Below are 14,162 nucleotides of genomic sequence, written 5' to 3'. Positions count from 1 at the left end.
TACAACATTTCTATAAAAAAACAACAACAATTGTCCTTAGAGACACTATGCAGAATATTTGGATATGTTTCATACTTTTCAGTCTGTGAAGGTGAGGTGACACATGCAAGCTAAAGACCTTAGCACCCTTTAGCTCACTTAGCAATTGTCCCCATAGGTGTCACAAAGATAGGTGCATTATGTGAGCCTGTAATCGTAGCGTTCAGCTGTCAGAGCCTGGCTGCCGAGTTTATGCACAACCCCGAGCCATCCTCCTATTACAGATCAGATGTGTTGCAGCATCATGGGCCTGTGTATTCCTCTGTGGTTTCCTGAACCAGGGGAGGAGGATTCAATTTGGTGCAGTATGATCTAATCTGAGTCCAGCCGGGTGATAAGCTCTGCCTGTACCGCCGACTTTTCATGGTTTCAGGAAGTGAGAGTAATAAAGCTCGGCAATAAGTAAGTTTACCTGATTCATGTCATTCAGCGGCTGATAGCGACGGCTGTGGGACAACACTCCAATGAGATACAGGATGATCTAGAGCTGACCTTGGACCATAGATAGCTCACATAATAGTCTGCTTCAAAGCTCACCTCTTGGGATCACTTATGCACCAACATTATCTTACTGTATACGTACATGTGCTGTGAAGCCTGAGCACAAGGTTGACACACACAGAGAGAGAGGGAGCTATCAGAAGTGAAAGCATCTGGCCTGTGCTGTTTGAGTGTCCAGACAGAACGGTCTGTCAAGGTGTTTCATGAAAAATGATATATTATTGGTGTCGTTAAAAGGAGCCGGCTGAACAGTAATATGAGAAAGTAGTACTTTATCAGCGACGGTGTATCCTGTTCTTTATGCACAGCAACCCTGTCTGAGATGTGGTGAGTGCTTGGCAGAGCGTGTGAATCGTTGTGAATGTAGATATTAATCAGGATACGGTGTTAGACAGCTGCCACCCTGGGAGCCCACAGCTCTGGTGTCAAATCCCCTTCAGTGATCACAGAAGGAGAGGGATACTCTGCGCTGGGAGTGCGCGTCCCTGAGCATCACACAGTTCGCGACTGATGTTTTGGCAGATGCCCTTGTCAAAAAATATCATAATGCAAGCTGCTAGCGTGAATCAGTACGCAGCCCAATCTCCTGTGTATGGTATTTGTCAGAGGAAACAGTTGTATATCGGAGGTTCCTATTGTGATGCCGCCCAATGGGAATATCACTTCAATGTGCAGTATGAGCATTATAGGAAACGAGTAAGTGTGGCAAAAGCTAATCTTGCAAGTGGAAGGCTAGAGGAACAGGAAGAGAGACAGACTAGAAAGTTGATAGTCTTTGCTGTGGGGCAGACATTAATTTAGTGGAGGTTTTATGACCACATACTGATCGATAGCACATTTAGATGGAGTGGGGGGCCTTGGGTCTGGACTTAATTGTTCTCTGTGCTTCTCATCACTTCAGAATGCATTTTGAAATCCTTCTATTCATAGGCACACGCTAGGGTTAGACTTAATTGCCCTCCATGTGTGGCAAGGTAAGAGATTAAAAGTTTGCCGGCGCTGCAGCGAACAAACAGATTTACTAGCCCAATTTGTCAGAGCTAAGCTGGGAAGCAGCATTTTGAAACACTTTTCGGAGAATAACAAGTGGTTATTTTAATTTTAAATTTAGCAGGGCTCCGGTTGGTACAATATACACCAAAATATGTTAAGTTTGTTTTATGATGAGAAACACCTGATATGTGCCTCGCTCAAAGGGATGCTTCATGCAGCTGTTGTGAGCAACTGTACACGAGAAACAACATGATGAGCTCCCACTGTCCGCCGCAGAAGTTAATTAACAACAGTGGGGACCCTCTATACACCCGTAAAAATCAGCCTTCACACGTTCCTCTCCGGAGTTACCCCCTTTCGCATCATGTGCTGGCGTCATGTGGGTCTGATAATTACAACTGTGTGTTTTTCTGTCTTTCCGAGAACTCCCCTGGTTATGAATTAACAAATGCCAAGAGCTGATGAAGACAAATAGGTGCACAATTAAAACACAGTAATAACAGCTGCTTTGACGCATACAAAACACCTTAAGCAGTGTGAAGTTTTAGTTATGCATGCAATTCTCAGGGCGAGTATTGTTCTGAAAAAACACAGGGGTTGGCTGAGCTAAATCGTGATGGTGGAAACCCGAGAATAACAGTTCTAGGTTTATCATTCAGAGCAGAACAGCAAGTTAAAGCTATGAAACCCATCAGTCTTAATAATAACCGTCCCACCCTGTGTTATGCTGTTACATGCTAATGAATTATTCATGTGAATTAGTGAGTTTTGGGAGAGCTGGATTTTATTTCCATATTTGTTGTACAGCACTGATCTGCAGGCTGATATGAAAATGGGAACAGTCCTATTTAATTTAGAGCTACAAAGCAAACAATTGTTTCCCAAAGATGGTAAGCTGATGTTTAACTTACTTCTATCTACTTTCTTAGTTGGCCAAGATGCTTGTCCACCTTCATGAATTGGTGTCAAAACATTTTTTTAAATGTTTTTTTACTCCACTTGTATTTCACATTCCAAGACACTGAACTGTTAGAACCACTAAAATCAGACTGAAAGAGATCTGCCCAGACTGACCTACGGATACCCTGCAGCTTGCTGTATCATACAGTCAGCAGTGGCCAGAAGAACAGCTCTGACTCTGAGAAGTGTTTAAGCTTTAACTAAAACTCCAATCTGCTCATTTACACGCTGTGCACTAGCCTGGAGTCTCTTGGTGGGGGTGGACTATGACACACAAAGACACACTGACACACCCAGAAAGAAGTAGAATAAAAAGAGATGACTAACCTAACCCACCTGAGCTCGGCTCACAGGGATCAATGTCCTCATCATCGCTCGGGCACTCGGCTGATGCCACCAGCAAGTCGTCAGTAGTCTGAAAAGAGAGAAGCACACAGTGGTGAGGGCATGAAACACTTGGCTGCATCAATGGGGTAAAAAATGAATCCCACTCCAAACTACCAACAGCAGTGTTACTGGAGGGTTAGGTTAAGCAGAGAGGGGCAGATGAGATGTGAATCCAGACAGCTAGACTGTTTGGCTGCTGGATTCATCTGTCAACACGGTCACATGCTGCCTGGCGCTGTAGCAGCTGCTACGCCGCTCTACAAGCAACACTACCCTTACTGAAATGAGATCTGATTATTGAGGAACAGCGGAGGCTGGAGTTCACAGCACAATTGTCAACTCACATGCTCGGTTTGTGTTTCACTGTCTGGCTTTACATAGCCCTTTAAGGGATTGTTAGGAGCCATCACAGAACACCTCTGACATTTAGAGGGCAACCAGCTATGAAAGCTTGAAAAGGAGATTGAAAAACAAAAGGAGTAGCAGCACAGGTTTAAAACATAATTTTCTTTTTTTCCCCCCAATGTGATTCAGTGTCTCTTTTACAGAATAACTAGACAAAATAAAGTAAAATCATTGCATATATATTGGAACTTTATGATTCTGTTGCCACATTTACTCTAATACCAAATCCATTTTGGATTGGTTTCCTCACCTGTCAAACACGATACATTTTACCGTCTTGGGAAATGGGAAAGGGCAAACAAAAGACCAGAAAAAAGTACACTGTAAAACATTATACTGCAATGTTCTTTTATAGTCTTGCTTCAGGCCATTTGATCAGCTCTGCGTTAAAGGTCATTTCATTTAAGCATGGCAGCCTCTTCAGGGCCAGGTTAGATTTTCGGTTATGGAGCGCTACTAAGCAGAATAACCTGCTGCTATATATTTAGCCTCGCACCTCTACTTATCCTTTTAGAGCTAATAATTTTAAATCCGCAAATGCATGCTTGACAATACTTACGGTGCTTATTTTTTTTCATTATCTGAGGCATGCAGCCACAATGTCAATTTAAAAAGCGGGCTACGGAATATAGCAGGTCCCAAAAATGAAGATGGACTTTGGGTTTTATTTAATTTGTGCTCTTATTTCACTGATGTCTGACTGTGCATCAAAATACATCTGCAAGTTGGATTAGCATTGACTCATCTTAAGGAAATTAAAGGTGATGTCATTTGCTTAAAATCCATTTGGCTGCTCATAATGTGATTTTATTGTGACTGAAACATCATTTTGACATTCTGAACATGAACCAACATCATCTTTACATAATAGACCTGGAAATGATACATCAAACCCATTAAGGGAGTTGTGGTGGAGGGCTGTTTTTGGTGCATCTGTGCCGGGTGAGGCCTGGGGAAGCCGTCCAAATGTAAATTTAATTTGCTGTGCATGAGGCTGATATACAGTGTCGGCCATCCAGATGGCAAAACCGCCGGATCCTGGAGTGCCACATCCATCACTTCAGCCTTGTGATTTGTTTTTCCTGGCGGGAGATCTTGACACTCTGCACTCACTGGCAGAGGTACGGGAATCAAGGAATCAATACTGCCTCTCTCTTCTTCCCACCTTACCACTCTCATCCTCTCTCTCTCTCTACCTCTCACATCTCTCTTCTCCATTCTCTCTCCTTCAACTCTGTCCTTCAGATTTATTTGCAAGCAGAGAAGAGGAAGCAATGTGATGTGGGTGTACTAGATGTAGGTTAACTCCCCATAGAATAACCTAAGCGGAGGTGTATGCCTGTTCATATTTATATGTTTCCGTCTCCTCATTCAGGTTGGAAAGCTGATGAGGCCTTCAACTCCATCACCACAGTGAAATCCAATAGCACATATGGACATTTGTTTATCGCCTTTACAAGAGAATGTTTGATTATGTAATTAAAGGTATAGACTATGACTGCAGTTTTGGATGAGATGCAGCTACGTTCATTCTTCTGTTCTGCTTGTAAAAGCTGGAAACACATTGACAAACCAATAACTGGTCTGCAATGAAAAATATGTCAGACTGAATATCATAAAATAATGCTGTGCTCATTCCACCCTCCAAGGACAGTTTGGAGGATGTGCAAGCCACATCTACACACGTGGACAAAATTGTTGGTACCCCTCAGTTAAAGAAGGAAAAACCCACAATTCTCACTGAAATCACTTGAAACTCACAAAAGTAACAATAAATAAAAATTTATTGAAAATTAAATAATCAAAATCAGCCATCACTTTTGAATTGTTGATTAACATAATTATTTAAAAAAACAAACTAATGAAATAGGGCTGGACAAAAATGATGGTACCCATAACTTCATATTTTGTTGCACAACCTTTTGAGGCAATCACTGCAATTAAACGATTTCTGTATTTGTCAATGAGCGTTCTGCAGCTGTCAACAGGTATTTTGGCCCACTCCTCATGAGCAAACAGCTCCAGTTGTCTCAGGTTTGATGGGTGTCTTCTCCAAATGGCATGTTTCAGCTCCTTCCACATATGTTCAATGGGATTCAGATCTGGGCTCATAGAAGGCCACTTTAGAATAGTCCAACGCTTTTCTCTCAGCCATTCTTGGGTGTTTTTGGCTGTGTGTTTTGGATCGTTGTCCTGTTGGAAGACCCATGACCTGCGACTGAGACCAAGCTTTCTGACACTAGGCAGCACATTTCTCTCCAGAATGCCTTGATAGTCTTCAGATTTCATCGTACCTTGCCAACACGGTCTCACGGGGATTCGTGAAACTGTTACGTAAATTTTTTGTTTCTTTTTCGTGCGCACCAACACGATTTCGTCATGTTTTTCGTGCCGCTCACCACGAAATGTTTTTCGTGTTGCTCACAACGAAACCTGCTGTGGTAATCACATCTGAAAGTGGATTATACCGGCGGATTCATGACGATCTAAGCTGTCCATCGGCGTGTACTGCTTGTGTGATCGTGTTTGCGGCCGCCGGCCGCCGGACATTCTTTAAATTCCTATGCAAATTGGTAAGTGTACCACCGGGTTATGGTTAGGTTATGGTTAGGTTATGGTTAGGGTTATGGTTAAGGTTATGGTTAGGGACGATGTCATGCAAAATATAGCGTTGGATTCGCCATGGTTTTACATTAAAAATATAATACACACATTCGTTTGAAATACGTTCTGGGTGGCACGAAAAGTCCGCCGTTTAAAATACATTGGTGTGCATTTCGTGGTGAGCGGCATGAAAAACATGACGAAATCGTGTTGGTGCGCACGAAACCGAAACAAAAATTTACGTAACAGTTTCACGAATCCTCGTGAGATCGGGCTGACCTTGCACACTTTCAAGACACCCTGTGCCAGATGCAGCAAAGCAGCCCCAAAACCTTACTGAGCCTCCTCCATGTTTCACCGTAGGGACAGTGTTCTTTTCTTCGTATGCTTGGTTTTTGAGTCTATGAACATAGAGTTGATGTGCCTTACCAAAAAGCTCCAGTTTGGTCTCATCTGTCCAAAGGACATTCTCCCAGAAGCTTTGTGGCTTGTCAACATGCATTTTTGCAAATTCCAGTCTCGCTTTTTTATGAGTTTTTTTCAGCAGTGGTGTCCTCTTGGTCGTCTCCCATGAAGTCCACTTTGGCTCAAACAACGACGAATGGTGCGATCTGACACTGATGCACCTTGGCCTTGGAGTTCACCTTTAATTTCTTTGGAGGTTGCTCTGGACTCTTTGGATACAATTCGAACGATCCGTCTCTTCAATTTGTCATCAATTTTCCTCTTGCGGCCACGTCCAGGGAGGTTGGCTACTGTCCCGTGGGTCTTGAACTTCTGAATAATATGAGCCACTGTTGTCACAGGAACTTCAAGCTGTTTAGAGATGGTCTTATAGCCTTTACCTTTAAGATGTTTGTCTATAATTTTTTTTCGGATGTCCTGGGACAATTCTCTCCTTCGCTTTCTGTTGTCCATGTTCAGTGTGGTACACACCTTTTCACCAAACAGCAGGGTGACTACTTGTCTCCTTTTAAATAGGCAGACTGACTGATTATGAGTTTGGAAACACCTGTGATGTCAATTAAATGACACACCTGAGTTAATCATGTCACTCTGGTCAAATAGTTTTCAATCTTTTATAGAGGTACCATCATTTTTGTCCAGGCCTGTTTCATTAGTTTGTTTTTTTAAATAATTATGTTAATCAACAATTCAAAAGTAATGGCTGTTTTTGATTATTTAATTTTCAATACATTTTTATTTATTGTTACTTTTGTGAGTTTCAAGTGATTTCAGTGAGAATTGTGGGTTTTTCCTTCTTTAACTGAGGGGTACCAACAATTTTGTCCATGTGTGTAAGTCCCATTCTTTTATCTTATTGTGATACGAACCCTATGCGATACTTTTAAATTAATCTTGTGTGTGTAGCGGCTGTAAGCTTCTGAATCAACACTAAAACAATACCACATGTTGCTGGGCATCAGCCTGCCATCCAGGATTAGTGTGTAGGTCAACATTTTGATGTGGTCATGACCTGGCTGAAATCCAATAACATTACCAATTCATGGTGTCCCCCTCCACTGCTTGGCTTCTTTTTCACCCGTGACAATTCAATGTGGGGTATGTGAGGGGCTTACCATGCAATTTAACCACCGTGATGAAAACTGACAGGTAGCTTAGCCGAGATGCCGGAAAAGGACACAGAAATCTTCGGAGATTGTTTTTAAAGAAGATGTCCTAAATAACACTGGATATTTATGTGATATTTTTGATACTGCAGTTTTTTGTTGTAATACTGTAGGTGTTCTCATCTAAATGGCATCTTTTTCTAAAGTTTTCCAGAAATACTGTAGGCTTTGGGGAGGGTTCATTAGCTCGGAAGAGTCAGATTTACTGATGCAAACAGCATCATGCCCACAGGAAAGATGCCCCAATAGATAAGCGTATAAACAAGATGTACCTGTAGTTCATTTTATGAAGGTACTTCTAAAATGCTAAAAGCAAAGGCTTGGGGCTTGCAAAGCATCATTAATCTAGCAGTAAAGTGCTGAAGCCACGGTGAACCTACAGCACAGCTCATTTATCTGCCGGTGCTCTGAGCAGCAGAGAGCACACTCCTATGAGATGCACTAAGAAAACCTGGGGAGACAGTTGGGAGTATGAAATGCGCAAAATGTGGAAGGGAATAGAAATACTGTCAAGAGAAACCTGTTTGTAGTGTCCGTACAAAGTGCATTAAATTGTTTATAGTATCGAAGCATAGTGCGACTTCAAATACAGTATTTAAGGTTGGCCTGGCAGGAGTTTTATATACAAAGACAAATAAATCTTAGTAAACCTTTTAGAGAAGTAAATCTATCGACTGGCCTTGGCTCAAGCACTGATTGAACCATCAAAGAAGATGTGAGGAGAGGAAATTCCAGCCTGACTCAGCCAAAGGAGCCCTGGTGCTTTCTTTAGCACTGTCATGCTGGTTTTCGATCTGAGAGGATTGATAATGGTCATCCTTAATGAGATGTCCAGGCCAAGCCGTGCTCTGCATGTGCCTGCTACAGCTTAGTCAGCAGTCTCATTCTGCTGGACACCAGGTTATCTACAGCCCTACAAACACTTCTCTGCTCCCTGCTAATACTCAGCTACATTGTGGTGGCCCATGCTACTCTCTAATACCTACTATATGGAGTGGGTGGTTTTACTGTAATGCACTACAGTTGTACACTTCTCCCCTGAATACATGCTTTCCCCTCTTAACCCTAGCCTGCGTCTGGCGAGGGAGAGTAAAGGAGGGAGAAGAGGGGAGGGCTGCTCTTCAGGGAGGATGCTGTGTGCTGCTGCCCCGGTGCTCGAGAGCAAGAGACACCTTCTCTGTGATAACCTGTCGGCATGTCTCTATGGAGAGCCGTGGGTTTTCACATTGTTTTCTCTCTGGTCTAATTTGATGAATGCTCTCTGGCACACAGCACGTCTCTTTGGAGACGAGCTGAAAGTCAGGAGGACACTGAAGGCATCTGAAGGGTTTATCCAAAGCATGCCTCTGCTGTCCTGGTAATGTATTCCACTGAGGATGCTTGCCGTTTTCTTTTGCCTTTCTGTTTTTCGGGTTTTCTACCCCTCCCTCTAGTAAGCCCTCTTTTTTCCCCCCAGCATAAGCTCTTATTTTGCAAAGCTCTCTCTCTTGTTGTATTGCTATCACTGACAATAATAAAATTGATATTTTTTGCTCAGTGTCCATAATCTGTTGCTTATTAAGATCTGGTGTAAATCCCAATACTTTTTCAGAATGCCAAAAGCGCTGTGCTATTATCAGTCAGAACAATTTGGGTTGATTGAAAAATCACAGGGAAAATGACTTAGCTACACATAATCATTACACAGAAAGAACCCTTGCTGTTTGTTAAACGGCACACACCTGCATAATTTTGCTTCATAACTTTGTTTGATTCCACTTGTCTCTTCTGGCTCACGTTAAACACAATCCATTAAATGTAAGCGCCAGCAGAGGTCAACCGCGTGGTCGTCTTGCTACCCCAAAACTAGTTCTTCTAACTTTTACATGTGAAATGTTTCCTTTCATTTTGCTTTTAACAAAGATTTTAGATTCTAATCTCATCATTAATTCCAACAGAGGATGTTACAGTATAAATCAATGTATGAAAGCAGTTTCATGCTGAGAAAACAATGTGCATTTTACTTGGAGTACACTGGAGTCAGTTGTGGAGCCGAGCTGCTGGAATCACAGGGATATTAATAATTTATCCTTAATGATTATTTCTGAAAGTACTAAAAGCATACAATGCTCAGAAGATCAACTGAAGACAAACGTTTTGTATTTTATGATAGATAGCGCGGGATTTTTTGAAACAAGAAAATAGATATTGCATCTTACAAAAAAAAATGTCCTTGGGTTTTATTAAAAAATTGTCATTATGACTTTGATTGCTACAAATAAAAAGTTGTTCTTATAGTACTCGTTCTCATAGTTCTTTCATTTCTGTTATCTCAAAATTTTCCTATCAAAGGTACACACAATATTCCATTTTAAGCCAATACTAAAGCTAAAAACTCTGTATCTTGTTTGTAAATGCCAATAGGCCTAAAAGCAGACAAATTAGTACTCTCTGTCTGTTCCTGCTCAGTACATGTGCCATTATTTTTCATGCTGGCCCTGATTTACACTGGTAGTGGTCTGCTAGGGTCTGCATCTGACCAGAGTTGAAGTGTGCACCGACTAATTGGGAGGAGTTTGTTGTCCTAAGCTCCAGTCTTGCAGCAACACATCATTATTGAGCCAGTGAGGGGGGGTGGGGGGGTGGGGGTGGCAGATAGAAAGGGCTCACGGTTAGACACAGGATGAAGAATGCCTCCCTATTCTTACACTGAGCTCCACACACCTAAAGGGCCTGCGATACAAAATTACAGTCTATAACAGTGAAAATGGTTGCTAGCACTCCTTATGATCCAGGCACATACTCTCTATTTACCCATGGCAGATATCACACTGCAGCAGCAGCTCTTATCAGAACGCCTGATGACATCCAAGTATCTAACTTAGCACCCTGGAACTAGGTCGATGTTGATGAATAATTTAGTCCCAGATGCTCAATAGATTCCAACTGAATAATGAAGGCGTGTGGGCCTTTCAGACTGTGAGTTCAGCTCAGTGTATTGCCTGGCCTTCGCCCACACTCTTCCTACTGCTGGCCTGCCAAGCTGTCAACATCGTGGACTCACACAGATACAGACTTGCAAGGGTGAAAGACAATGGAATGGCATTAACAGTGTAACAGCTAGCAGTGCATGAAACACTGATGGATTTATATACATGTAAATATATAGATTTATATACATGCATACACACACAAACACACACACACACACACATCCACAACATCTAATTCCCCTGGCTCTCTCTTTCTCAGCTAGTTAAGAAAAGCCCTGACGTAAAGCTTCATGGTGCCACAACAGATTGCCACTGTGACTCAGAATACAGTGCTGAACAATAGGGGAACAACCATCTGGGTAAAAATGGAGCTATTCTCTACTACATCCTTGCTGAGGAGGATTTACATCAGATTCTGCATTTTCAGCAAATGGATCAACAAAGTCTCAAAACAGCCACTACCAGAAACATCAGTCAATAAATAAACCCAAAATATATGCAAAGTAGCAATAAACAAAACCAAGTGCATCATTATTTTTTGCTCAGGAAGCAAATTGTTGAAATGCAACTGGAAAATTGTAAACTGCAAAAAGAATGTTTCACTGAGCAACGCTTGTTACTATTATCTGTACAAATGCATTTTCATACATTTCTGTCACAACAGCAAGGTCTTGCATCAAAAAATATGTTTGCACTTGACAGATTAGAAATAAATCTAGACATCACGCAGTCTGATCTCTTTGACAGTTAATATGCTGCAGCCTTAATATTAAATGAAGAAGATATATACAAAACAAATAACTAAAAATATCAGTTTGGGAACAAAATAGGCAAATATGACATTTTAAACTACAGTAAACTGATAAACAAAACTCTTCTTGAAACAACAGTTCTTTACTTTTCAACTTCAACTTAGAGATCATCAGATAATGAGGTCACATAAATTGTATTGCTAAAAGCTATCAGTAATTACTAGAGGTTTTTTATTATGTGTTATAGTATTTTAAAAAGGCCACCGAGTATATTCTATAGGTAGTGTGATCTTCAGAGCTGGGAATTCAAGAAAAAGGATGCTGACATTCTCAAAGGCAATTAACTCTGAATAATTGCTATGTTCTTCATTCTGTTTTGACTGCTTGTGTACGCCATAATGTAAAACTAGCCATAGCAGACAGCTGTTTTCACTTGCTCAGTTATGAGACACTGTCCCTGTTGGGAGAAGGGCTTTGCTTTATTTAAAATGAAGCAGCTGTTGCTGCAACTGGACCTCAGGCTGAGTATCAGAGTGTCATTAAAAAAAAGAAAAAAGAATGGTCGGAGGCTCTCCATCTCCTCCCCTGGTACCCACATGTCCCTGTCTTGCCATACATCTTCCTCAAGGCTTAAGTCACTGCACTCCAGACAGTCTAACAAGGTGCTGGGAGGCAGCTTCACACACCTGGTACACCCACGGCATGAAGTGTGGGAACATAAAAGCGTAGTTTCTTACAGAAATGCGCACATTCTCTATTATGACTCAAATGAACAAAGACTGAGGATTATAAAACATAATTTAAGTCTGACTATTTCTGTTTCCCAGACTGAATCAAAACAGGTGCATGGATGTCTGTGAACAAGCACTGTGCTCCATTACTGCTGTTGAGTTTAAATGTTGCTGGTAATGCAACAGTGTGTTGATAAATTTCTCATTGTGGAAGCAAAGTCAAGGGAATTAATAGACTTAGCTTCCAGTAAAACAATAAGACGGGAATGAGTGAGCAGTGACAGGTCAATTGTTAGTTTGGTGCACACGGTCAGAAAATCTTCTGTTGGGTAAAAATGAAACGCTGCATTTAAGAGAGTGATACAAAGGGACAGGTGGGGGCTAATGTAAGAGTGTAAAGGTGTACTGTACAAAAAGGATGTAGATATGAGGTAATTACAGAGCTGCTTCAAAATGTACACATGCCTGTGCCCTCATGAAACATACTCTCTCTTGGGGACCTGAGAACACTGCTGTGTGAGGACTCCTTTTAATGCGGCTGCTTCAAGGCACTGCTTTGTAGATGTTCCTGAAGTTCCCCTCAGGACCCCGTTCAGCTTATTTTCCAGGAACAGTCATCCGCATGGCCTTAATGCAAATTCAAGACTTAGCACAGCGTATGATATGGCTCAGGCACCAAAAGTAACCAGGAAAGTTGTCTGGCTGCGTGGGAGGAAACACAAAGTCCATTTCCCAGTCAGTGTCTGCGTCACACTATCACCATGTCAGTCACTGACTCACAGTGAACCATGTGTGACTGGTGCCTATATTCATCCTCTCGGGACAACTTAAGACAGTCTGTGTGACGCATGATAAACAGTTGATATTTTGATTTGTAATTAAGTGTGACACTTATTATTTATTAGTGGCAACATATAAATAATGTGCACACAATATGGACGAGTGCCTGGAGTCACCTCACGGTGCACAGTGCATATTGAGCGGCTGCCATGTAGTATACAGCTTCTAGCAGATTACACGGAGGAAGGCTGGATGCCTTCTGTTAGCTACATGCTCTAAATGATAAAATCTTAATATGATATTCATAAGACACTATCTGCTTCCATCTACCTCCTACGCTTCCTCCTCGTGTTCTCTCATTCCTTCTCTTTCTTGCTTATGCATAAACATTGCTCCATAGAAGTATATTACATGGTCGACTTTGTCCCTCCCCCTTATCCTTGCTTTTACACTTTTTAGATAAATGAAATCTGTCAGCATTGAAGCATTTTCCCCTCTGGATGCCCTGATATTTTCGTTATCTGAAATCGAATCTGGAGCTCTGTGCGTGTCTGGAGCTCGTCTTGGTAGTGATCTGGCCTGAGAGCAGAGAACTGCCCAGGAGGAATATCATACACTAAGGATAAGCTGGGGAACGGGGGAGGCATAACAATTACCAGAGAATGGCTTGTAATCATGCCGCTTTCTATCTAAATGCTAACATACAAACACTTGTCATTTTGGGGAAATAACTTGGTTCAAGCCAAAGGGACTATGTAATTCCTCATTTTCATGTTCTTTCCTCTCAAACTCTAAAAATAGCGGACAAATCTAAGCATGGGGCTGTGTATGTTTTGAGAGCGAAGAGGAAGAGATACGCAGCTCGGCCACAAATCACTGTCTTCCTGACTTTACCTGCATCTTGACACGCAGTCCCAGTCCCTCCTGAGGTGACAGGAACAAATTTGTCATCCTAATATAGATGCCATCATTGCTGAGATGAATGTACTCAGGCCTAATTCCCATGTGTAACGTTTGCAAAAACATGACATGAGGAAAGAGGAAGAGCAGATTTGCCCTACAACAGCAGACCAGGTCGCCTGTAGCTCCCACAGAGCATCATCATAATCAGATTCCTGTCCTCCTGGTCGGGGTTTGTCATTCACAGAGGGAGTGCGAACGCTATAAACTAATGAGCAATGCTCTCATTCAGTAGAAAGGAAACAAAACAGATTGAAAAAGAATAAGTGTGGGAATCATGAAAAAAAAATGTAAAGCTTAAGTTGGGGCCAATTTATGGAATCTCTCAAGTACAATTGATTTTTCCACACTAATCCATCCTTGTGGCGGTGTTGTAATGCCAGAGTTCAGGACTGCAGTTCATTTGCGCTTAAATAATCATACATACTCTCTGTATTTCAATTTCTT

The 14,162-nt window shown here is 41.7% G+C and overlaps 1 protein-coding gene and 1 long non-coding RNA gene across 29 annotated transcripts in view; both read right to left on the bottom strand.

Moving 5' to 3' along the window:
* LOC110961804 (neurexin-1a) overlaps positions 1-14,162 on the bottom strand; it is a 254,010-nt gene that overhangs the window by 11,315 nt on the left and 228,533 nt on the right. For 18 of the 28 annotated variants that reach the window (XM_051960402.1, XM_051960401.1, XM_051960415.1 and 15 more), the window contains one exon: positions 2,821-2,908. In XM_051960402.1, the coding sequence (XP_051816362.1) occupies positions 2,821-2,908 (88 nt within the window). The remainder of the gene's footprint in view (positions 1-2,820; positions 2,909-14,162) is intronic. The other 10 variants (XM_051960404.1, XM_051960417.1, XM_051960418.1 and 7 more) reach the window with 1 other exon arrangement.
* LOC127537625 (uncharacterized) lies at positions 5,052-6,735 on the bottom strand. Its single transcript, XR_007947353.1, has 2 exons — positions 6,169-6,735; positions 5,052-5,579 (listed from the first exon to the last, which is right to left on the bottom strand). It is a non-coding gene; the product is annotated as an uncharacterized LOC127537625 (long non-coding RNA).

Source organism: Acanthochromis polyacanthus, chromosome 15 (genome assembly GCF_021347895.1).
Source record: "Acanthochromis polyacanthus isolate Apoly-LR-REF ecotype Palm Island chromosome 15, KAUST_Apoly_ChrSc, whole genome shotgun sequence".
In the NCBI taxonomy this organism is placed as follows: Eukaryota; Metazoa; Chordata; class Actinopteri; family Pomacentridae; genus Acanthochromis; species Acanthochromis polyacanthus.
This window is presented reverse-complemented; position numbering and strand designations above follow the sequence as displayed.